The sequence below is a fragment of the Barbatula barbatula genome, assembly GCF_947034865.1.
Source record: "Barbatula barbatula genome assembly, chromosome: 13".
Taxonomy (NCBI): domain Eukaryota; kingdom Metazoa; phylum Chordata; class Actinopteri; order Cypriniformes; family Nemacheilidae; genus Barbatula; species Barbatula barbatula.
Window position 1 is genome coordinate 6,579,132 of NC_136776.1, and position 25,304 is coordinate 6,604,435.

General features: G+C 41.0%; 1 protein-coding gene across 1 annotated transcript; it reads left to right on the top strand.

Annotated features, from left to right (window-relative positions):
- The first annotated feature begins 22,043 nt into the window (after positions 1-22,043).
- LOC306902264 (uncharacterized protein) lies at positions 22,044-24,532 on the top strand. The gene is made up of 4 exons (XM_079470681.1): positions 22,044-22,312; positions 23,046-23,281; positions 23,379-23,563; positions 23,705-24,532. Exons 1-4 carry the CDS (start codon positions 22,057-22,059, stop codon positions 24,477-24,479), a joined length of 1,452 nt encoding a protein of 483 aa, XP_079326807.1. The 5' UTR covers positions 22,044-22,056; the 3' UTR covers positions 24,480-24,532.
- Positions 24,533-25,304: the final 772 nt, after the last annotated feature.

A 25,304-nucleotide genomic window follows, 5' to 3' on the forward strand; every position in this document is an offset into this window, starting at 1 on the left:
AATTTACTTTTTAAGCATTTAGATAACAATGTCTCACATGCCAGACTTTTATTTATTGACTTCTCCTCAGCTTTTAATACAATTCAACCTCATATTCTGACCACAAGGCTGCTAGAACAGTTTGATTTAAGCAATAACCTGGTAGGCTGGATCCTCAACTTTTTAACAAACAGGACACAAAGAGTGAGAGTGAATGGCAATCTTTCTGAAAAAGTCTGTTCATCAACAGGCTCTCCACAAGGATGTGTACTCTCACCTTTGCTTTTTATCCTGTACACAAATATGTGCCAGAGCAGGTGGGAAAATAGGACTATAATTAAATACGCAGATGACTCAGTAATTGTCAGCCTGCTCCAAGACAGTGAAACAGGCCACGGTCCAGTCATTGATGACTTTGTTGAATGGTGTGAGGCGTCTCACCTTCAATTAAATGTAGTCAAAACAAATGACATGCTCATTGATTTTAGGAAAAATAAAAAACAAACACAAGAAATTACATCAATTAGTGGTCAAACCGTTGAATGTGTCGACTCATATAAATACCTGGGAATGATAATTGACTCCAAACTCACATTTGGAACTAACTGTGAAGTGGTATGTAAAAAAGGACATCAGCGCCTGTTTTGTTTGAGGAAATTGAGTAAATTCCAGGTTGATAAATCCATTATGACCCTATTCTATCACGCTTTTATTGAGTCAGTTTTATCTTTTGCACTAGCAGCCTGGTTTGGCAATCTCACTTTGAAAAATAAAAACTCACTCAACCAAATAGTAAAGTGGTCTAGCAGGCTGATTGGTGAGAAACAGCCTAACGTGGAGACTTTATACACAAAACAGATACAGCGCATAACTAGCTCAATTTTAAATGACAGTTCTCATTCACTGCACACAGAGTTCCAGCTTCTACCCTCCGGGCGTAGGTTTATTATCCCCAGATGTAAAACAAAAAGACACAAGAATAGTTTTGTTCCTGCAGGCATTACATTGAGGAATAAGTTATAGGCTAGCTATATTTTGCACAAGTGTTCATTCTGTCTTCTTGTAATATTCAATATGTATGTATCATTCTATTCTTTTTTTTTATACGTGTCTACCGCAAACACAGTTTAACTTAGGTATTTAAATCTTTTTACTTGTATTTATATACAATTCTGTATGCTTATGTATTATTTTATTCTTGACCGATAAGAACTTTTTTGATGATGATGTGTGGTAATGTGTGATGATGTGTGACTCTACTGCAAACAAAATCTACCTTCGGGTATAAATAAAGTAACTTGAACTTGAACTTGAAACATGAATGACTCATGGCTGTGTCTGACAAGAAGGCAAACATAATCTCTTTCTTCTCCCAAGTCCAACAGCAGCCTGTGGGGGGTCACAGGGCATTTGCATGTGAATGAAAGAAAGGCACACACACAACACCTCTGTGATACACTCGCCCAAATGCTGTGTTTTAGTAAGGCTTGTAATGTTTAACAGACAAGGTTCTCTATATATAGATCAACACAGATCAACTTTACTGAAACAACAGCAAATGTGTACAAGATAAACTCTTGGCAAAAATAAGAATTGTAGACAACAAACAGTTTAACTGAAATCTCTTTTTATTTGTCAGAAATGAGAATGACAGACAGCTTTTACAGTGAAGTGAGCTTAAAATTTCAATTATAAACAGGAAACCACCGATCTCATCAGCCGGAAAGAAAGATTATTGTGTATGTTCTTTTACAGATGTCTGGAAGGGTCTGGGGATTCTTCTCACTGCAAGAGATTAAAAGACGGTGTGAGCATATATGTATTAAGAATAGAGAAGAAAAAAACGAGGAATGTACTTATCTGCTTTGTCCTGGTTGGTTGTTCATGGATCATCTCACTGCAACATATCATACATTTACAAAAAAACAATAACAAACATGAACATGACATTTCATCATGAGAAATTCATCCAATTCTCTTTGGTACAGGACAGGAGAAACAAAGTTTGCTGGAAAAAATGTCAATGGTTTGAAAGCCAGTTTGTTCACAGTTGCAAGTTTGGTGTCCAGAAGTCAGGGTCTATTGCCAGTTGAGATCTAGACCCTCTCCCCTGTAGGACTTCTTCTTGTCTCCGTAATCAAAGCATAGTGCTTCTTTGGACGGAATCTTTCTGATTGCCAGAAACAAGATCACGTCCTTGTCCTTCCCATCCTCCTGAACTGTAAACAGCCTGGGACGTATGTTAGCCTGCTTCCCGGAGTGTCGAATGAGGTGACAGAACAGCTGCCTGTCTGGGTGGCATTCGCAGCGGCTAGAGTCTATGCACATTGGCTCGCCCTTCCTGTTTGTGTAGAAGAACAAGCCGAAAGAAGATTCACCCTTGCCAGTTAAGATTTTCTGGCCCCCACTCGCCGTTACTACACATCCGTGAAAGTCACATATGACCTCTCCGACCTGGAAAGAACGTTTCGTGACAACATCCTGATCAATCCGTTCCAGGCCTTTCCACTTCTGTGAGTTGGTGAGCTTCCGGATGTGCGTGCAGTTCATCACAGCACGGACGGGTCCAGGCGCCTTCCAGTCATTGGCGATGCGGCCGAAGGAAGGAGAGTTGCTTTTCCAGCCCTGGCTCGTAATCCAACCAATTACATGTTTCTCTTTGGGAAGTCGCCAGCCAAAGTGTGCTGCAAAAAATCAAAAAGCACAATTTTGTTACTTGCAGTGATTAATAATAATTGCTAATGAAGACAAATGTAAAAAATGTTGGTTTAAAACTAGTTGATTGTGAATTGTTCAAAAAAGATGATCATTCATAAAGGTCACGGTGGAGAAGCATCCTTGGGCTTTGACCGATTCATTTCGCTCTTTTTCAGGATTATATCTTTATCTGAAAGACAGCTAACTGAAAGACTGTCTACTATGTCATATCTCTGTGGGCAATAGCGGAAGCTCCATTCCGGGCCTTGGATGAGCTTGATGTCTACATGGATGTGATCAGTCATAGGACAACCATTGAGATGAGTTCTGGATACCAGCATGTCTAGGTTGATAAAAGCATCAGAAATTGCAAACTTTAATTCAGCAGACCTTTTCCTTGTTCGACACGTTGTGTGATAGAGAATGGACACGAGGGTTAATTTTAATGCATACTTTTATTAAATGCCTTATCTTCAAACTAATTTTTGAATGCAGATAGGACTTCACAGTTTGGCTTTGTAAGTGTTGATATTCCCTGTGGACAGGTCTACTTTCTTACCACGTCTGGAGCACGGCCTTCACACCTTTTCTGAAGGATTATCGGACAGTTTGCCATAACATCTAATATTATAACAAGATACGTATATATCTTTGGTTCATATGTATATATCTTTGGTTCAATACTTTGAAACACTATAAACGGCACGATCCTCAGGTATCTAACCCTTACACAATGGAACCTGTTGGTTAGTTTAAGAGACAATACGAATTAAATAAATGCATTAATATACTTACCCTCAGCAAAACCTTTCGTTTGTAAACTCCTATTGGCGTACTCCTGAACAGATCTATCTTGAAGGTACTGGAATGGAGCAGATGGGTAGCCTGTCTCTCTCATTGCTTGATATTCCCAATATCCGGACTGTGTTGAACTGTTCCATGATAGTCTCAACAACCAGGGACACAGGGAGCCTGACCCTACATGGCATTTTTTACAATTTTTATTCTAGTGAAACTGCACTGCCGCCTTCTGCCTGATTACTTTTTGCGGGACCATAAGGTTACACCTACATTAAAGGTGTGTAACAGGATGCCAGCACCAGGGCGTGTCACTGGAAATCATATTTCTAGGTGTTCATGCTGAGATTCAATCCACAGGAACGAGCACAAAATTCTTAGACTTTCACATTACCAATACGAGAAACAGATGTACACAGAAATCATTCTACGATAATTGACGACCCGTTCAGGTAACATAATCACTTGAAATATATATTTTATTATGTTATTGAATTTATCCCAATTGATATTTATCCATACACGGGAAAGTTAATCTATGTTTCACGTGGGTGGGTGGATGGATGGATGGATGGAGACGGGCCCGTTCTTGGCACTGGACAAAACGTGCTTGAGGTGGTCAGTTGAGAAACGGCCAGTGCACACAGAGTTTTACGTCTTTGTTTTCTTAACAAAATTTAAGGTTGCCGTGGCGCACATTAACTTGATTCATGGACCGCGGAACGCATCTGAACAAGAGGGGGGGCCATAATTTCAAGTCACGTGGAGGGGGTGGGACGCAAATGCATTGAAACAGACAATATTACTGATATATTAAATAATATTGCGGAGCACTTTATTTTTTTCCGACACCACACAGTCACATCTACAGTACACACATGATGAACACGCACACATGTTTCCTCAGATTAACCCCTCTGATCCCATTTACATTCACACACAACAGGCCAAGCCTATTTACACATAAACGCACAGATGAAACTATAGCAAACACATAAAGTACATCCAGTCCACAACCACAACTCATCTTGCTGCCTTGAATATAAATCAACATCATAGTCATTATCATCACAAGTCAAGACATTATTATCAGATTGATGTGCAGAGCCGCACAGACACACGCTCACACCCACAAAACAAGTAAAGTTTTCCGCTCGTGTCACAAAATGTCAGCCAGTTAAAATCTTTGAACCACTGATATTGAACTGATCTTGCTTGTTGTGAAGACCCAGTCCCCTGTACCTTTTTGGTCTTCATAAGAACAGCAGGGTTTTGTGAGATCCCCCGCAGCACTCACTTGTACAGTGGCTGTCGGTAGCTTGGCTTGAAGCCGGAGGAGAGCAGCTAGCGGGCTCGTCTGAGTCTGTGGTGGAGATGGACGCTCCGGGTCTGTTGTTGAGGCGACAGTGGAAGCTGGAGTAGTTTGCTCATTTTGTTTTGCCAGTTTATTTGTTAAAAATCTGACATTGACTTCTGTCCCTTCATTGTCGCAACCTGGTAATGCCGCCAGCGGTTAAACAGGTGCCCGCTGTTAGCTCGCGACGATGCTCTCACATGACAGACCTAGTAACTACGTCGACGTAACGTCGTAGTTGATAAACAATGCACACTCATTTCAAATCAAAATGCAGTAGTCAGTGTGAGTTTTTTTTTATCGCAGCAGTTGGTGAGAGTGAGTGAAGCTGTGTGGTGACTATTATTGTTTGGCTCGTAAAAACACGGATACAACTTAGGCTTTTATTCATATAAGATAGTTTGTCAGAGTACAAAATGTGGCCCGGGCCGTGGCCCCCCCAGTTCCGCGGTCTATGACTTGATTAAATTTAATAAATGAGAAAATCTCACAGAATTGTTAACATTTGTTAGACACAATCTGGCCAATACAGATGTGTATATTTAATGTGCTTTTATTTCAGTGAATTTTGTAAAGCTATGTTTTACATATGCTGTATACATATTTAGCGTACTTGTTTGCAAAAATGTTTGCATTTAAGAAAAACACATGATAAAGCTATATATTCATAACATTTATTTTGATTTGTTTCTTTCTTCTTTCACACACATCTACTCATATAATTTGTCTACTGAAAAGGCTCATTGAAGAACATGGTATTGACCTTTAGGGATCGCTCATCAACACAGAATGACAAGACTGTTTCCAAGTCGTTTTGAGATTGAAATATAAACAAAAAGTCATCCCTCGCCTCGAAGAATTGACCCCCCAGCACCATGGTGAGTGTATTTTGTTTTTGGACTTGGTTCATTCTCAAAAAGACAGGCTCTGTCACCTCTCCATGGAGCAAATCTTTGTGACCTTTTACCCAATCCCACGCTGTATGCAGGTCTCTCACAATGTCCGGCTTCTGCACCTGGTGACGTAAAAATGAAGCTGTATGCCTTATTCTGCATTACATTTTTCATAATTGAATGACACGTCGTTAAAAATCGCTTGACTGATAAAATGCCACAACAGTTTAACTATTTACTCTGCACGCAGGCAAATGCTTTCTATTTAACCTTTATAATCATTTACGTTATCAATGCCATCTTCATGCACAATTCTTTTGCTGGGTACGGATGAAAGCAGTGGGCTGCTGGCTGACGGGAGGGAAGCTGCATGTCTTGTCAAGTTCAACGTCATGCCTTGGGTTGTTCCAGGAGAAGCCAACAAACTGCAAATGTCAGCTTCCATCGCTGCTAGCCTCAAAAGCACGGACTCTAATTTCCCTCCCAGAGTGGCCATTCTGTTGACCCCCGATTTCTCCATGGCCTCCACTTTGACCTCAACCTTCTGTAGGGCGGTTTTAAAGTTTTCTTCCAGCAGCTGGAGGTCGCATCGGATCTGTCTGTGTGTCCTCTCTGTATTGTGTTGCAGCTCCTCGAAGTTCTTCTCGGTTGTCTAAGCAACAAAACGTTTAATATTGTATTGTATTCATTGTGTTTCAGTTTCTTTCTTACTCTGTTTCAATCTGTCTTCTTTTATTAAGTAATGTGAAAACAAACTGTTTGATTTATCATGGATAAAATATAAATGTATTGATAGCCACATTCATATGATGTAACAATGTTAAAGTACTTTAAATGTGTGTGTGGAATTATTTGGGATTTCATGCAACGAACAAAATAATTACCAGGAACATTGAGAAGAACGACAAAGAACTCTTTTTCTCATGAAACATTTATTTGAACAAATAACAGTATAAAATACAATTGAATCTTTTCATTGAAACCGATGATGAATTCAAATCAACAAGGCCATTATAGAACTGGAGCTTCTGCTGTAATGCAATTTTCTCCACCTCCACAACCATCTCACTTCTTGTTTTTTTAAGGGTGGTTTTAATTTTTTCAGCTAAAAAATGTTGCAAATCCTTATTGCCGCGAGGACTCCAACCAGGACTCCATACGCCATCCCTCTCACCTGCCTCTTTGATGACATCTGCCTTGTCATAAAGGCTCTTGGTGTCTGAAGAAAGAGAACAGGATAATTCAGCATCCATGCGAACTCACACTAACATTAAAGGTTAAGATGCAGCATACAGCAGTAAAGAAATTGTTGAAAGTCAAAATAATTCTCGTAGTGTAATGTAAACTCACTATTAACTCTCAGTCGCTTTAACTCATATTTGAAATAGGCCAGCTGGAGTCTTGACAGTTTCTCCTGTCTATTAATGTTCTGGCTCATGTGGGGCTTTACTTTGGCAGCTAGGTCTGGAGTAAGGTCTTCTTAGGACTCGGCCAGCTTGCGCTTTGTCCAGCCAACCTGTTGTTGATACCCCGATGTAACTGAATTTGAAAGTCCACCTCTTGAACATTCGATGAGGCTCTCCACCTCATGCCCCGGCATGGATGAAACCAGTGGCCCGCTGGCTGATGGCAGAACAGGGATGGAAGCGGTAGGTCTACGCCTTGTCAAGGTAAATGTCGCACCTTGTGAGGGATTGATGGGAGACTGAGAAGCCGATGAACTTTGTATGTCAAACGGGGTCTCCGCATCTTGCTCCTGCATGGATGAAAGCAGTGGGCTGCTGGCTGACGGGAGGGAAGCTGCACGTCTTGTCAAGTTTGACGTCGTGCCTTGGGTTGTTCCAGGAGAAGCCAACAAACTGCAAATCTCAGCTTCCATCGCTGCTAACCTCGAAAGCACGGACTCCAATTTCCCTTCCACAGTGACCATTCTGTTGACCAAAGATTCCTCCATGGCCTCCACTTTGACCTCATCCTTCTGTAGGGCGGTCTTAAAGTTTTCTTCCAGCAGCTGGAGGTCGCATCGGATCTGTCTGTGTGTCCTCTCTGTATTGTGTTGCAGCTCCTCCTCGAAGTTCTTCTCCGTAACCTCCATGAAGGCCTTTAAATACCCCCTGCGCCTCCTTCTGGACAGAAAACACAGCTTCTCTTAAGGCCTTCAGTTCCTGGACGAAAAAGTCCCTCATGGTCTCGTGCCTTAAGAGGAACTCCTCTTCTGTGGTAAGAAGATCTTCCACTTCAAAGTCATCCTGCTGACCTGCAGACATGTCTGTCTGAAACACAGGACCACCGTAAACAAACGAAGGACATGAACAGGTGATGCAGACGCACTCAAAGACTTGTTCCTTCTGATAATTTGTTGTTCGACTGTTTAATGCAAGAGCAAATCTATGAAGCAGTCCTGAGTCTATCCACTCTGAAAACTGGAATAAAGTAACTACACAAACATGATTCACAATAAAATGATGTGGCCGACTCTATACTGAATTATTATAAAAGTGTCTACACTATTTTCCCTTTATGTACCACCAACAATGAAAAGATTTGGCTTAGCATTGCTTTCTACTTGAACTTTTTGAAGTAAAGCAGACTTACCTGTGTAAAGAAGTATTAACGAAATGAAAAAGAGCACTGGAGTATTCAGTCGGTGGGTCTTCGAGCAAGAGAAGCCTAAAAACAGAACAGCTCTTTTTATAGCAGGTGATCCACTATGCAATAAGATACAAAGTGAACTGACATAGTAACCTGGAGAGTTGATCTGTACAATAGACTTGAAAATACATTCATGTGATAACCTGCAGACGTCATGAGTAAAATAGGCTTGATGATAAATCAACATGGTAATCTACAGACATTAGCAGACATATATCTAAAGCTACGTGCTCAACACTAAAAATGATCACGTAGACCACACGAAACACTCACCCTATTTTTGTATTTTATTGACTTATGTGAGAGCAAAAAGACACGGACATAAATTGATTGCCATATCGCATCCCCGAACCCAAACGCCTACACCCTCTTCTTGATGTTTAGACTATTAAATTTAAAATGAAACGCATACAACAAAGTATACAATGACAGGCACTTGGATAAAAACAATCCGCATAATCGGACCTAATCAGGACTCTTACCGTGAAGAAAGTATTTTACTCTGTAAAGTCTGTTCGTCAGCCGGTTACAGTAAAGCCGGCATCAGCGTAGAAGACGCTCTGCTCTTCGTTTGACCAGTAACAAAAGCCGCACAGTAATATCTGTTTTTATCATTTATAAAGTTGATAATAAATGCTCAGGAGGTAATCGCAGGCTTAGTTATGGAAAAGGGTAACAATCTTATGCCAGAATCATTAGACGCTGTTAAATGGACGTGTTGATGTTTTAAGCTTAAATTAACAAGCTGATATATTTCATACCAAAATATGTTATGGTAATAAATAAAATAATGTGAATTGTTTAATACTATGTTGGTATTTTATACCTGATGTCTTATGTTAACGAAATATTTGGCTCCAGTTTATTTTTTATCATTTTGATGTGGTGATGTGATGTCTCCAGGCGGGCGGTGCGTAAACTTTATATTTATATAGATATAGTTATAACTTGCGATCTAAATAACAGTGAACTGTTTTTTAAGAACATGGCTACAAATTATTTTTGTATGTGTATTATAAAGATGAGACAAAGACGTGTTAAATAAGACCGAGGATTAGTGTCTTCTGTGGCGCCGGTCAATTTCGCTTTAGAGGTAAAAAATTACATTTTCGCATTAGGGATACAAGGGGATTCATTACAGCCAAAACTGTATTTAATGATATTTGGAAAATATTGCTTTTGTCGGCTGTCTTTTTATGATCTAAGATTTCTTTGGTCTTTATTGTTTAAAAACAGTGAAGTGTTATAATTCACGGAGCAATAACCCTTCTATGTGTTTACCTGCAGTCACCTGTGATAGACTTGGTTACTTCAGTTGTGCAAGTTTGCATCATTCATGTGAGTGCACTTATTGTTTCTCTGCATTGTTTAAAAAGTTCACTTCAATAAACGTTTGTATAAAACACTTGTTTCTCTGCAGTCTCCTGAAATCACAATAGACCTGGTGTCCTCGTCTGCAATGACGTGATGAGTGTAAGTAAACGTAATGTTTATGTAAAAAATTGTCACCAGACAATGTTAAAAAAAGGCAGAAATCTTATATCCAAATTGTTTTATTGTATAAAACGGATTGAAAAAAAATGTAAAACTGTAGTTAAGAGTTATAAATCAAGGAACGAGTGACTCATCCAGGGTTGTTGAAAGTTTTTATATAAAGTGCAATGACACAACAAGCTATATACACAAACACACATCAATAAAAATAGATAACAGCGAAAAAAATAGATACAAATTAAAATAAAATAGAAGTACTTCTTTTTAACGTGTTTCGTTAAATATAATACAAAATAACACACACTCAAAAATAAGACATGGTGTCTTCAAAGTTTAAAATATGTTGCAGATCTTCCAAGTTGTGGGAATTTAGATCAATATATGGATCGATATAAAAATGGATGATTGATGTTGTTTAAATCAGATGTATTTTCCTACATGACATGATTGTGAACAAAAGCTTGAAGCTGAGAGTTCTACAGTTGCTAGATGTTGCCAGAGATCAGAATGTGGTCAGTAAGTGGGGGGTGCATGTTCTGCTTATGTGTGTGTGTAACAACAACCACATCTTCTTTTTGGGGAAGAAATGTGTACACTGAAGGATCTTATTGTGGTATTAAACGTGCCTTTACATTTAATATTCTTTAGGATTTTATTATTGTTAACCAAATATAACCAATATGTTGAAAATATAACCAAGTGTGTGAGTTGTGTGTAACCAAGAATTAAGCGCTGATACTGCGGGCTTTTTCCACAGGAAATTGCTATGTGTGTGTGTTAAGATCAGGTTATGCACAGAGTATGTTGGGGCCTCCTATATAATTTGTTACAGATGGATGGTGATTTGAAAAACAAGGCAGTGAGCTGATTGGCTGGAATGCAGACAAAGGGAAGACGATCTGATTGGACCCCGCCATGGAGAACAGACCCGACGAAAAATACATAAATAGCTGTAAAGCTGTTTCTGGTGGTCGATTCTTTGTTAAGACTGTTTTGAGTCTGAGAATCCACCGAAACAGCTGTTTGTTTGAGACTTCTGATCAATAAATTTCAACGTTTTCTGAACTGGCCTCTCTCCAATTTTTGAACGCGCAGAACATTGTTATAATGTTCATCAGATGGTGACCCCGGACGCGATTGGAGAAAAGGGCATCTAAGGAGAACCGTACTCGGGGATTGACTGAAAAACGGGACGAGACAACTTTTAATTCAACACACTGTCGACAGAAAAACCAAAGGTGAGCAGAGACCTGTTTAAACGAACTTCTGCAGATTGGATATTCCAAATTTATGTGTTGAGTTTGAAGTATATCCGTACCATTGAGTAGAAATTAAAAATCATTGATATTTGTTGATCAGAATAAAAGGCCGTGTCACGATTTTATTTACGTTAACAAGACGCGGTGAAAGGCCCGTCACGGTTTATTTACATTAACAAGACGCGGTGAAAGGCCCGTCACGGTTTATTTACATTAACAAGACGCGGTGAAAGGCCCGTCACGGTTTATTTACATTAACAAGACGCGGTGAAAGGCCCGTCATGAGTTTTATTTACGTTAACAAGACGCGGTGAAAGGCCCGTCACGGTTTATTTACGTTAACAAGACGCGGTGAAAGGCCCGTCACGAGTTTTATTTACGTTAACAAGACGCGGTGAAAGGCCCGTCACGAGTTTTATTTACGTTAACAAGACACGGTGAAAGGCCCGTCACGGTTTATTTACGTTAACAAGACCGGTGAAAGGCCGCGTCACGAGTTTTATTTATAAAGGTACACTAAAAGCCAATTAAACTGTGCATATTGTGTATTGTATACTGTACCATTGTTGTGTAAAATGTCTGAATTTGAGAAGAAATGTGTGATTTATGGGAATTCCCCTGTAATTATACAATGGGAAAAAATTGTTGATATGCTAATGGCCCAATCAGAGCCGAAAACTCGTAAGAAGGACAGGAAAATCTGGGGAAAAAAATGGAGTCAAATTTGCATGGAGAATGTGTGGAAGGAATCTGAGAAAGTGTTGATTAAGATCACTCCAAAAATCAGGGAAATGGAGGAAAAGGCGCATGCAAGTTTAAACAAACATGTAGAAGGAGGAAAAGATGTGAAGTGGTTAGATAAAAATAAGCATAAAAAGGAGGAAGAGAGATTGAGAGAAGAATTGCGCCTGTGGACACGCATTGCTCTGACTGCAATTGCTTTGTGTTCCCCTAGGTGGGGCACAGGACATGTGCAATCGAAGGAGTCAGAGAAAGAAATGGTGAGAGAGTCAGGAAGTGCAGGAGCCAGTATCTCGCGTCATACTGAGACCGCCCCCTTATATCCTGATTTGAATAAGCTGTTGCCACCGCCCTACATACCAGCATCACAACAAGTGCAAGTGAATGTGAAAGATTTGATGGTGGAGGTAGACATGCCAGATCTAGATGTTTTAAAGGATCAAATAAACGTGTTGACAGCACAATTAGAACTAATGGTAAATAGACAGGAAACCTTACAAAGAAAGGATAGCATAACAAACCAAAGAGCACAAGTAGTGCACAATGAGGAGGAAGGCAGAGACATGAAGGGACAGGAAGCATGTAATAACAGTGAGGATGGAGGGCCACTGCAGGTATGTAGGGACGTAGTTATTAAAGGAACTATGATGTCTACCCCAGTGTCACAGGGTACTAGGAGTCGTACCAGAGCCTGTCAATCCACTCCAGCCTGTCAATTCACTCCCCCTCAAGAGAGACAATGGGACAGTATGTGTCGACCAGGTAGTGAGTATGATGAAAGGAATATTAATGTGCCAAACGCCCAACTAATGTCAGGAGGGGCAACTAACATGCCTCTGTTACAGGGCAACCGAGGGGTACCAAAGTACCAGCCCTGGAGCCATAGTGACATGACAGCTGTGCTGGCAAAATTGCCCCCCATTACATCTGGTGGAGGCAGATGGCTTATAAAGTTGATGGCATTGTGCCACGGCACCACCTTGGCGGTGGGAGACATAAGATGCCTTTTAGGCCAAGTTTTTACTGTTTCTCAGATGGCAGAGTTTGAGAAGGATGCAAACGTTGAAGACGAACCCAATGACGCACGGTATACCACTGTCAGTACAGCGATCGCCAGGGCCCTCAGAGAAAAATTTCCAACACCCCCAACCGTATACCAAAACATTAAGTTCCGCATTAAGCCTGGTGAGACTGGAGCGAGTTACTATTTTAGATGCGCAGCTGAATGGGAGCAGATGGTAGAAGAAAATAGTCTAAATAATCCAATTACACGTAATATATTTAGAACTGCCGTAATGACAGGGGCCCCCAATGGTGTCAAGCAGGCAATGGAATGTAATCCTGACACTCCAGTTGCCAGCAACGAAATGTGGGAAAGACATCTAGTGTTCCATATTGACAGATCAGTCGATAAGCAGGATAAAGAACAGGAGGAATTAGAAAAGACAAAGCAACAATTGTTAAAACTACAATTAGAAATGGCTAAGGCAGACAGTAAAAAAACAAAACAAATGTCACAACGTCCTGTGAGCAGCGGCTTTCACGGGCAGCCCGGGGTGAAGACCCCACCTTTTCCCATAGTCACACCCGAAACTTTTGGCTATGCTCAGGGAGGACATGTCCCTAATTTCCAATTAATAAAACCATGGGGAGGGTATAGGCCACGGGGCAATAGCGGATGGGCTAGGGGGAAGCCGAGTGGGGGAGGGGTGCGCTACAGGGATGCATGTCATCAGTGTGGGGGGACTGATCATTGGAGGAGACATTGTCCCATGACAGGGGACAGCCAGTATATGGGACCACCTGCGGGGGGATGGGATCCTCATAGAGGTGGGCCCAGTGGTCGTGGCAGAGGACCACAAACTCCGAAATACCCGGAGCAACAATGCCCACCTCCCACCTCGATTCAGGCGCCCTTGAACCTATCTTGGGGCCAGGGGGAAGGTGCGGATTGTTGACGAGGCCAACAGAGAACAATCATGCGAGGTGTGACTGAGCCTTACATGATTTTAGTGGTTAACAACAGACCACTAACGGCTTTGGTAGATACCGGAGCAACATACTCCACAGTAACGAGAGGCACAATCACTGACAAAGATCTAAGTGATAAGACTGTTGGAGTTATGGGATTCTCTGGAGGGTTAGAACATTGGCATCTTACTGTTCCTCTTACCACAAAAGTGGCAAATCAGTCCCTGTCACACTCATTTCTGTACTCCACAAAAGCACCTGTTCCCTTATTGGGCAGAGACCTGTTTATTAAATTGGGTGCAAATATTTTATGCTCACCAGAACGTGTCACAGTCACGTTCCCGGACGGCGCTAAAGTCGACTGTTCACAGGCACACAGTAGAGAGGGCCACCAGCAGGTTTTGCTGGGAGGACCCTTGCAAGAGATGGCAGACATATATTGGGTGGAACTAGATAATTCACAATCAGGAGCCAGAGCACTGTATAAGAGTCAGTGGCCCTGGATTAAAGACTTAGCTGTCTATTTGCCTCCCATCGACCCCCTGCATTGTACACTATTTTATGATCGGAAATGTGGACACTCACAGGGGATGGTCTATATGTAGGACAAGAGGGTGTAGTAGTTCCAGTTACACTGACACCAGAACAACAGATATGGTATGAAATGGCAGACACAGCTGAACTTCACATTTCTATGGCACTGCATCCAGGCCATGAAGCTCGAGAGTTAGGAGCTATGACAAAGAGGTTGCGCTTTGTGACCGATTGGGAGCCCTCTGGCATTGTAGGGGTTTTGTATTCGCGTATGACAGATTCATATTGGGTACCACAAAAAACGGCCGATAGGGGCCAATTGACTCATCTCGAAATTACAAGAAGCCATGGTCGAGAACTGACAGACGGTCCCGGAGCTGAGCAGTTAATTAACAGCCAGCCGGACGACCTCTGGTCACAAGGTCCAACGGACGTTGGCCTCTGTAACATTGAGCCAGTCAAATTTCAGTTAAAATCGACAGAACCAGTTTGGGTCTCACAATATCCTAACAAAAGGGAGGCAGAGGAAGGCATTGCGCCCACTGTTCAAGGTTTAGTGGAGAAAGGTGTCATTATTTCATGGCGATCGCCATGGAACACCCCGATTTTTCCTGTAAAAAAACCAGGCACAAACAAATATAGATTAGTCCATGATCTGCGTCGAGTAAACAGCCTGGTGACAACACCAACAATGGCCGTACCAAACCCATATACTGCCATCTCAAATTTGACCCCAGCTCACCAATGGTTCACATGCATTGATTTGGCCAACGCTTTTTTCTGTATACCAATCTCGGAAGAATGTAAATCGTGCCTGACTTTCACTTACCGAAAATGTCAATATTCTTATAACAGACTTCCACAGGGCTTTATTTTATCACCAGGGATATTCAATCAGGTCCTAAAAAATCAGCTGATAAATTGTGTGTTGCCTGTAGATTGCGTTCTAATAATGTATGTTGATGATCTTTTGCTGGCAGCCGTAACCAACGAAGATTGCTTAAAAGCAACGGGCGCCATTCTGAGACAGCTGCATGCGTCTGGGTTCAAGGTTAGTAAAGAAAAACTGCAGGTCAGTAGGCCATCTGTTACTTTCATGGGCCGTTTAATCATGGGCCAAGGCACAACGTTGTCTGATCGCCAACGTGATGGCATTTTGTCACACCCGAAGCCACACAATGTGAAGGACATGCTTTCCTTTCTGGGATTGACAGGTTTCAGCAGAAATTATATCCCTATGTATGTAGCGGTCACCAAGCCATTACGAGACATGGTCAAGGAACAAGGCATGAGAAATGTACAGGCGAAGTTAACATGGACCCCTGAAGCAGAAACCGCGTTCATTAAATTGAAAGGGGAGCTGTCACATGCAGCATATCTGCATAGCCCTGATTACAGCAAGGCATTTTTCCTAGACGTTTCTGAAACAGGGAATAGCGCACATGGAGTACTTTTCCAGAAGCAGTCTAGTGCTAGACGTGTGCTCATGTATGTCAGTGTCCTAATGGACACCATTGAACAACGCCAGCCAGTTTGTGCCAGGTTTACTGCAGGATTAGCAAAGATCATTGAAAAGACATCACACATTGTGATGGGTCATCAGTTAACAGTCCTGACCACGCACTCTGTCATGTTGTTTGTCAATTCTGAATCATTTACGTTTTCACCGTTGAGGCAGAGAAAACTGTCGAAATGTCTAACGGCGCCAAACATAACATATAAACACGACGGCATTAACATGGCAGATTTGTTCACCAAAGGGGAACCACATGACTGTGCACCAATCACTGACCTGGCATCTCGTGTTCGCCAGGACTTAACTGCAACCCCTATCCCTGAAGCCTCGGACGTGATTACACTTTTCACGGACGGGTGCTGTTTTAGAGCTCATGATGGCTCTTTGGTCTCAGCTTATTCTGTTGTGCAGCAAACAGACTTAGGTTACACCACTAGGGAAGCAGAGAAAATAGAAGGCAAACAGTCGGCACAGAGAGCAGAACTAATTGCGGTCACACAAGCACTTAAACTTGCAGGGTCTGGCAAAGTCAACATTTATAGTGACTCAGCTTATGTCGTGGGTGCTGTCCATGTCGAACTCGCAGTTTGGCAAAGGAGTGGGTTCGTCACTACGTCTGGTAAGCCTATGGCACATGATGCAGAAGTACGTGCACTGTTGGACGCATTGAAAATTCCAGCAGCTGTTGCTGTCATAAAATGTCAGGGCCACTGTAAAACAGACAGTGCTGTAGCACGGGGAAATGAGGCTGCTGACTTTGCTGCCAAAACAGCTGCAGGCTATCAGGTGACCATGATGGTACAGACTGACTGTTCATATGTGAAACTGTAACCATCTTTCAGCAGAGAAACACTTGTGGCCGAACATGGCAAATGCACACCAGAAGAACTGTCAACGTGGACTGAGTATGGGGCCCTGTGTGCACCAGATGGTCTGTGGCAGGCCCCAGATGGCAGACCAGCATTGCCCATGAGCCTGTCACGCTCTATCATGAACCAAGCACACACTATGTCGCACGTGAGTTCAAAACAGATGATGAAAACATTGCAATATTGGTGGCATCCTTTTTTGACGGCTATGGTGTCTAACTTTGTACTTTCATGCGACATTTGTCAAAAACATAACATCAAACCAACTTTAAAACAGTGAAAGGGCACATTTTTGCCATTGCGAGGCCCAGGAGAGGAAATCGTGATTGACTTTACAGACATGGTAGAGAGGGTGCAAGGGAAACGGTATTTGTTGGTGATAGTTGACCAATTCACAGGTTGGCCTGAGGCTTTTCCTTGTGGGAAAGAAGACAGCACTGCAGTCATTAAGTGTCTCATTAATCTGTACATTCCGCATTGCGGTTTCCCCGGCATATCCGTTCAGATAACGGATCGCACTTCAAAAATGAGCATTTAAAAATCGTAGAGAAATCGCTGTGTCTAACGCATGCGTTTGGAGCCGTCTATCATCCTGAATCGCAAGGTAAGGTCGAACGGATGAACCTAACACTGAAACTTAAATTGGCTAAAATCTGTGCACAGACCAAATTATCATGGCTATCAGCTCTTCCGTTGGCTCTAATGTCTGTACGTTCCTCTGTTAATAGAATCACTGGCTTTACACCTTTTGAATTGCTTACAGGCAGATCTTTTCCAGGACCGTCGACGCCGCTGAAGCCGGACACCTGTGTACCACTTTCACATTGTGTATATTTTGACAAACTGACTGCTATGATTCAACATTTCTCTCAGCAGACTCCCTCTGACATGTTCACAGTGGGTTCGCCTGAAGAAGTTTCGAAGGAAGTGGAATGAGCCACGCTGGACGGAGCCTCTGAAAGTGACGGCAAGGACATCACATTGTGTCCGTCTATCTGGCAAGGGCGACACCTGGTATCACTTTTCTTCTTGTGTTAACTGTGATCCACCAAACAGGTCGCTGTCAGAGACTGCTGTGGACCTGGGGGCTCAGGTCCAAGAGGGGGAGGATATCTCTGGAGCAGAAAGTGGGACACAGGCATCAACAGTGGCATTAACAATCTAGGGGCAACTGTGGTTTGGACAATTTAGATTTTCAAACAAGTCAAGAGTATATTGAGATAGGTGTTCACGGGAGTACAGATAGTGATAACCATATACTTTCTATATCTTAATTTTCTTTCTAATTCTTTATAATCTATATATATTGTTGTTATTGTGATTCGTCAATTTTAATATTCATATTTTCCATATTTTCATATTTTTATTTTTCATATTTTTATATATTCACAGTTTTCATATTTCATATTCAGTATTTTCCATATTTTTCATATTTTATATTGCTATTGTGATTTTATATTGTCATATTCATTGACGTATAACCATTTATTCCTTACATTTCTATTTTGTGGGATTTTAACCATATATTTTTACTTAATTTCATATTTCCATTAAGTCTACGGTGTGTTTAACCATTTAAATTTTTCCAAGAGTGTCTTTAACCATTTAAAGTCCAAGACCAATTTCAGGGGTTATCGTAGGAATAATTCTTTGCATAACTGAGGGTCAGGAAAGCAACAACAACATATCGAAACCGAGTTACAAAAGAGCCATAGCCGATACGAGGTTACCGTGTGAACAACTTGTAATTAACTATGTTTGGGGTAAGACCACATCATTTACTTTCGACCTATGCGCTGTCATAAATTGTGGGGGAAAAAATAGCTCATGGAGGGGGTACGAGGTATATGTATGTATGGACGGGAATATGGACAGTGTTTGTAAGGCGTACCAGTCTAGGCAAACCTATAGGGGTGAATGGTGTCCATCGTGGAATAAAGTAATAGCATATACCGGTGGTTGGACCCCGAAAGAACCCAGTCTTTGGACCCGTACCTCGGCAAAATTTGATTTTAAAATGCAAAGAGATTACAGTGCAAGCCAAAATCCACTCACCCTTTCAATATCCACCAGAACGGGATCAGCCAATTATACAGGGGAGTTTTTCCTTATAATGGGGGTGCACAGCCCAGGAACAGATAAAAAAGCAGTAATAAAATTTGTTGTGGACAGTTCACCTGAGGAGGAAAGAAATGGGACAGTAGCTGAGCCATTATCGGTAGGACAAAAGAATGGGGTGGTAGAAATAGATTACACTATGTTAAAACCAGAAGATATTATAGAAAGAGCCACAGGATATGGGGAAAATAATTTGTGGCTGGAATGGATAATTACCACAGCCAGAGAACAGAGCTTAGATGATTGTGTAGGATGTGCTAATGCAAGACCCCATTTATATATTGAGCCAGCCCCGTTGTACCAAAACGATACGTGGGGCTATGAGTGTATGTTGGCATTGACACGGATGGCCAGTCCAAAAAATTGTACCACATTGGCAGCAATATTCCCACCAATAACCAACCTTTCACGGGCAGGTCCATTTACACCAAAGAAAGCAAATTATACCTGTTTTGACATTAAACGTCTATCACCAACCAGCAACCTGGGGGAGATAAATAAGGAGTGGTGTGATCAGATCATAGTGGATAATGGGACTAAAATAGGTACCTGGGCTAGGGCAGGTTTGTATTATTATTGTGGAGATCGAAGATTGTTTACTAGGATACCTGAGAAGGCAAAGGGAGTGTGTGCTTTGGTAAGACTGGGAGCCCCAATAACCCTGATAGGAGACAGAGCAGTCAGAACGGAAACCGTGAATTCAGCAACATTGACTAGAAGACGTAGAAGACACATCATTACAAAGAGAGCAATAGGATCAAGTGTAGATTTATCATTAAATAGTCCGACATACATTGACGCGATTGGGATTCCACGAGGTGTACCGGATGAATATAAACTAGCGAACCAAGTGGCAGCAGGTTTTGAGAATATACCAATAATAGCTGCTATTTTTCCAGTCACCCCAAACAAGAATGTAGATAGGATTAATTATGTACATTATAATGTGATGAGGTTAGCAAATATGACAAGGGATGCAGTAGATGGTTTAGCAGAACAGCTAGCACCAACTTCACTTATGGCTATACAGAACCGTATGGCTCTGGACATGTTGTTGGCAGAAAAGGGAGGAGTATGTGTAATGTTTGGTGATCTTTGCTGTACTTACATTCCTAATAATACAGCACCAGACGGATCAGTCACTAGGGCATTGGAAGGTTTAAGAACTTTGTCTATCGAAATGAAGGAACATTCAGGAGTGAATAATCCTATTGGAGATTGGCTAGACAAGGCACTAGGCAAATGGAAATCAGTTTTAATGTCGATTGTGTTATCAATAGCTGTATTTGCAGGTATTTTGGTCTCATGCGGATGCTGTTGTATTCCCTGTATCAGATCACTATGTAACAGAGTGATATTATCGGCAATAGAAAAGACAGATTTAACCCCTCCGAAATATACCATGCCTCTATTGTCTGGCGACCATTTCCTAGATGAGGATGAGAATGATGATTGTGATGTTTTATGACCATTTTTAATGGTCAAGAGAGGGATTGTGGGAATTTAGATCCATATATGGATCGATATAAAAATGGATGATTGATGTTGTTTAAATCAGATGTATTTCTGAGAGTCCTACAGTTGCTAGATGTTGCCAGAGATCGGAATGTGGTCAGTGAGTGGGGGGTGTATGTTCTGCTTATGTGTGTGTGTGTACCAAGAAGCATTTTGTTGGTAGGGAAGGAATGGGTACACTGAAGGATCTTATTGTGGTATTAAACGTGCCTTTACATTTAATATTCTTTAGGATTTTATTATTGTTAACCAAATATAACCAATATGTTGAAAATATAACCAAGTGTGTGAGTTGTGTGTAACCAAGAATTAATCGCTGATATCGTGGGGTTTTTCCACAGGACATTACTATGTGTGTGTGTTAAAATCAGGTTATGCACAGAGTATGTTGGGCCTCTATAATTTGTTACAGATTAATGGTGGTTTGAAAAACAAGGCAGTGAGCTGATTGGCTGGAATGCAGACAAATGGAAGGCGATCTGATTGGAACCCAGCTAAAGAACAGACTCGACGAGAAATATATAAGCTTCTGAATGTGTTTTTCGGGGTCGATTCTTTGTTAAGACTGTTTTGAGTCTGAGAATCCACCGAAACAGCTGTTTGTTTGAGACTTCTGATCAATAAATGCCAACGTTTTCTGAACTGGCCTCTCTCCAATTTTTGAACACGCAGAACATTGTTTTAATGTTCATCAACTGTTACTCCAACAAATACTGTAAAAGATCTAGGCGTTATATTCACATCTCAAATGTCACAAAAACAGCCTTTTTCCACCTAAGAAATGTTGCCAAGTTACGAAATATTCTGTGTGTTGCTGACGCAGAGAAGCTTATTCATGCATTTATGACCTCAAGACTTGACTACTGTAATGCTCTACTCAGTGTTTGTCCTGCATCATCAATAAACAAACTACAGTTAGTTCAGAACGCAGCTGCCAGAGTTCTAACCAGATCCAGAAAATACCATCACATAACCCCAATGTTATCAACCCTTCACTGGCTACACATTAAGTATCGTATTGACTTTAAAGTTCTTTTAATCACTTATAAAGCCTTAAAGGGTTTAGCCCCTACCTACCTAACAGAGCTTCTATCACACTACAACCCATCACGCTCTCTAAGATCTCAAAACTCAGGACTTTTGATAACACCTAGAATAACTAAATGCACCAAAGGGGGTCGAGCTTTCTCATACGTAGCACCTAAACTCTGGAATAGCCTTCCTGTATGGCAAGCCTTTTTAACATTTAAAAGCTAAGTTTGACTATCCGGAATTAACATTGTAGATATCAACAACGTCTTTCTGACTAGTCGTAATTACATTTTGGATAGTTGGAATTGTCATTCAAGATATCTGTAACGTAATTGTGACTAGTCGAAACTACAGTTAGAGATATCTGTAATTCAGTTTTGACTAGGCAAAACTGAATTACAGATATCTGCAATGACGTCATTGGAAACGACATTCAACTCGTCACACATCTTAAATGACAATTGCGGATATCTGTAATTCAGTTTTGACTAGACAGAATTAAAGTTAAAGATATCTCAAACGTCATTATGACTAGTGCAAATTATTGTGCATGACGTTGCTCTATTTTAGATATCCATAAATACGTAATTTCCCCTCCCCGCCATAATCAAAGTGAATGGATGAAGGAGCAGTCATGGCGTTGGCTGTAATCGAAAAAACCACCAGAAAATGGCATGAAATTGAACGAGCCCTCACACAGGGGATTTGTGGAGAGAGAGAACGTCGTTCTATTGAAAACTGTGAAAGAAATCTCGGAAGAATTGAGCATTTGCTGTCACCAGACACAAACAACGAACTCAAAAGCAGTTTGGCTCAACTGAAAACTCTAATAGACGCAAATTTCCGTGCTGGGGAAGACCGACGTTTCTCTGTCAGGTGCATTAGTTCAGGTGAGTCTCTCTATCACTGCATTTGTGCATTATTATATGCATTAACGTATGGGGAAATGATCCGACCTAGCCGGCTAGCTACGGCTAACTACAACGTTAACCTATGGGGGCAATATTTGTAACAGCTTTTGGGGCTTTTAACACTCAGAATTTTTTTAAGAGCTCATACTGTCTATGATTAAGAGCTCCGGAACGTGAGTTGGGTCCTTACCAGACTCAAATGGTGTAGGAAAACAATAACCTTTGTTTTTTTGCAGGCAGTCAGCCTGTCGTTTACTTCCGAAACACAACGACAAGGTAAACAGAGCTAGCAGTCTGCCTGCAAAAACACAAACCATAAAATGATCTTTTACCGGAAGGCTAGTAACCAAAAAATAAAAAGCCTGTCCCAGTTGCATCATGTTAAAACAAAATTGATATCCTAATACAAAGGAATTATGTTTAGCAATAATTCTTTATATTTATCGATTTACTGTAGGCTACGTATCCATGTGCTTATTTATGCAATCATTTAATGTATTGGTCTTACACCGTTATGTCCACTGCTCTCAGCAATAAACACTGTATTTTTGCAATTCCACAAGTCTCTCTATTTCCAGTGTAGCTTGCTGGCTTATTCATTAACAATATGCAATTCCAATGCATGTATGAGAATTGGTATGCTGATATATACAAAAAATAAACAGTAATGCTGCTTAAACACTTAAACTTAGTTGACTTTTTCTTTTTGTAGGGAGAAGAGGCCGACCAGCCCTTGATGTTACCAGAGAACACATTGCATTTCTGCTGAAGCAAGGCCATACAATTGCAAAAACTGCTGAAATACTGGGATGCTCCTCATCATTTCTGTACAAGAAGTCAAAGTTGATGGGTATACCTGTTAGAAGTATGCTGTCTGCAATAGATGATGGTGAACTAGAACAACATGTGAGGCAACTTCAGAGCCAATATCCTAATTCTGGAAATGAGGTAATTGGTGGTCTTTAGGTTGTATTTAATTCACATTTGTGTGCCATTGTTTTGTGAAAATCATGTCAATTTAGATCTATTCAAAAATCTGTTTCAGATGATAAGAGCTCTGTTGCGCGCACAGGGTGTGCTTGTTACACGGTCCAGGGTGCGTGAGATGTTGACACGGGTAAATCCTACTGCTACTGCAAGGAGATGGAGCCAGACAGTTGCAAGACGTGTTTATCATGTACCTTACCCCAATAGTTTGTGGCACATTGATGGGAACATGCGTCTGATCAGGTTATTATTACCAGTCAAACTTTTTATATTTTGAAAAGACCTTCAGCAAGTGAAAAACTGGACTTTACAGCTATATTGTTTCCAGACTACTGTCAATAGTATTATCATTTTAAAGTAATATTTGTTTTTCAACCTTTCTAGATGGGGCTTTGTAATTCATGGTGCAATTGATGGATACTCCCGTCTGATTACTTACCTCAACTGCAGCACAGACAATCGTGCCACAACAGTGCTTTCTCAGTTTTTGAAAGCAACATGCCTCTATGCCCTACCGTCAAGAGTCAGATCTGACCATGGTGGTGAAAACATCCTTGTGGCTTTATTCATGCATCTAGTTCAAGGACTTGAACACAGAGGTTTCATAACCGGACAATCCGTTCACAATCAGAGAATTGAACGCCTTTGGCGTGATGTATTTTTGCATGTGTTGCAGCACTTTTATCTTATGTTCTACTCCTTAGAGGATTCAGAGGTTCTAAACCCAGATGATGATGTCCACAGACTTTCACTGCATATTGTTTATCTTCCTGAGATTCAAAAAAGACTGGAGCAGTTTAGACAGGCCTGGAACCTCCATCCGTTGCGAACTGAAAATAATTGCACACCAACTCAACTCTGGACAGAGGGCATGCTCAAAAACATTGCAACAGACAGCACAGCTGTCAACAATGTGTTTGGGGAAAATCCCTACAGCGACCAAAACATTGATGTCATCCTAGCGCAGTATGGAATTCAAACACTGCCTTCACTTGATGAGGAAGAGTTCCCAGCTGTTAATGTAGAGCCACCTCAACTCATCCTCACTCAGCAACAACAGACATCTGTACACAATGCAATCCAACACATTTCTGATCTAAAGATGAAATATCAGGCTTGTTGTACTGCAATTGTCAGTATTTTGCAAACTCAGGTATAGTCCAATTCCAAGCCCAGAGACAAAAGTTTCTTGGCTGCATATATTATCCAGGACGGAAAGACATTTTTAGTTTCATCAGCTTTAATCCTCTGAGGACTGAGGGCATTTCTATATATCTTCATGAATTCGTCTTTTAAGGGTATTTGCATATATAACTGATACCTACAGAGCCCCGGAGGTGACATGGAGGAAGAAAAAAAAAACGTACTTTACATGTTTTTTTTTTCTTCTTCGTTTTTATTGTTTTTTTTTTCCCTCAATGTCACTTCCGGGGCTCCGTAGACCCCATGTGTTTCATATCAAAATATTCAGAATAAACTCAGCTTTATGCATAGTGATGCCCAAAATTGTTCCAGATTGTGTGAAGAGATAATTTGTCGTAAAGCGGAAATATTTCTCAAATCTCTTGTGAAGCAAACCTAAACTTAATTGTTTTGGTGCTTGAAATTAGTTTTTTAAAAGTCTTGGGTTCACAATAGCATTATATATGAATAAAATGGTAAATGTCTTACATTACATTCTGTAATATCCTTTTGAGTAGGAGTTTTGTTAAACATCACTCGGACATGCCAGTGCATCTTTTGCCCTCAGAGTTTAAAATAAGGCGGTATGGGTGGTGCAGCTGCAGCTGTTGGAGCTAATGCCAGGTGTGCTAGATTTGTGGGTGCCAGTCCAGACATTGGCAGTAGCTAACAGCACTGTTGGTGTTGTGTTGTTTCTTTATTTATAGTGTTGTTAGCTGACAATATTTTTATAGTTCTTTTCTACTTCCATTGTTATGATTTGTAGAAAAAGTGTCTAATTAGTATGAATGAGATTTAAATG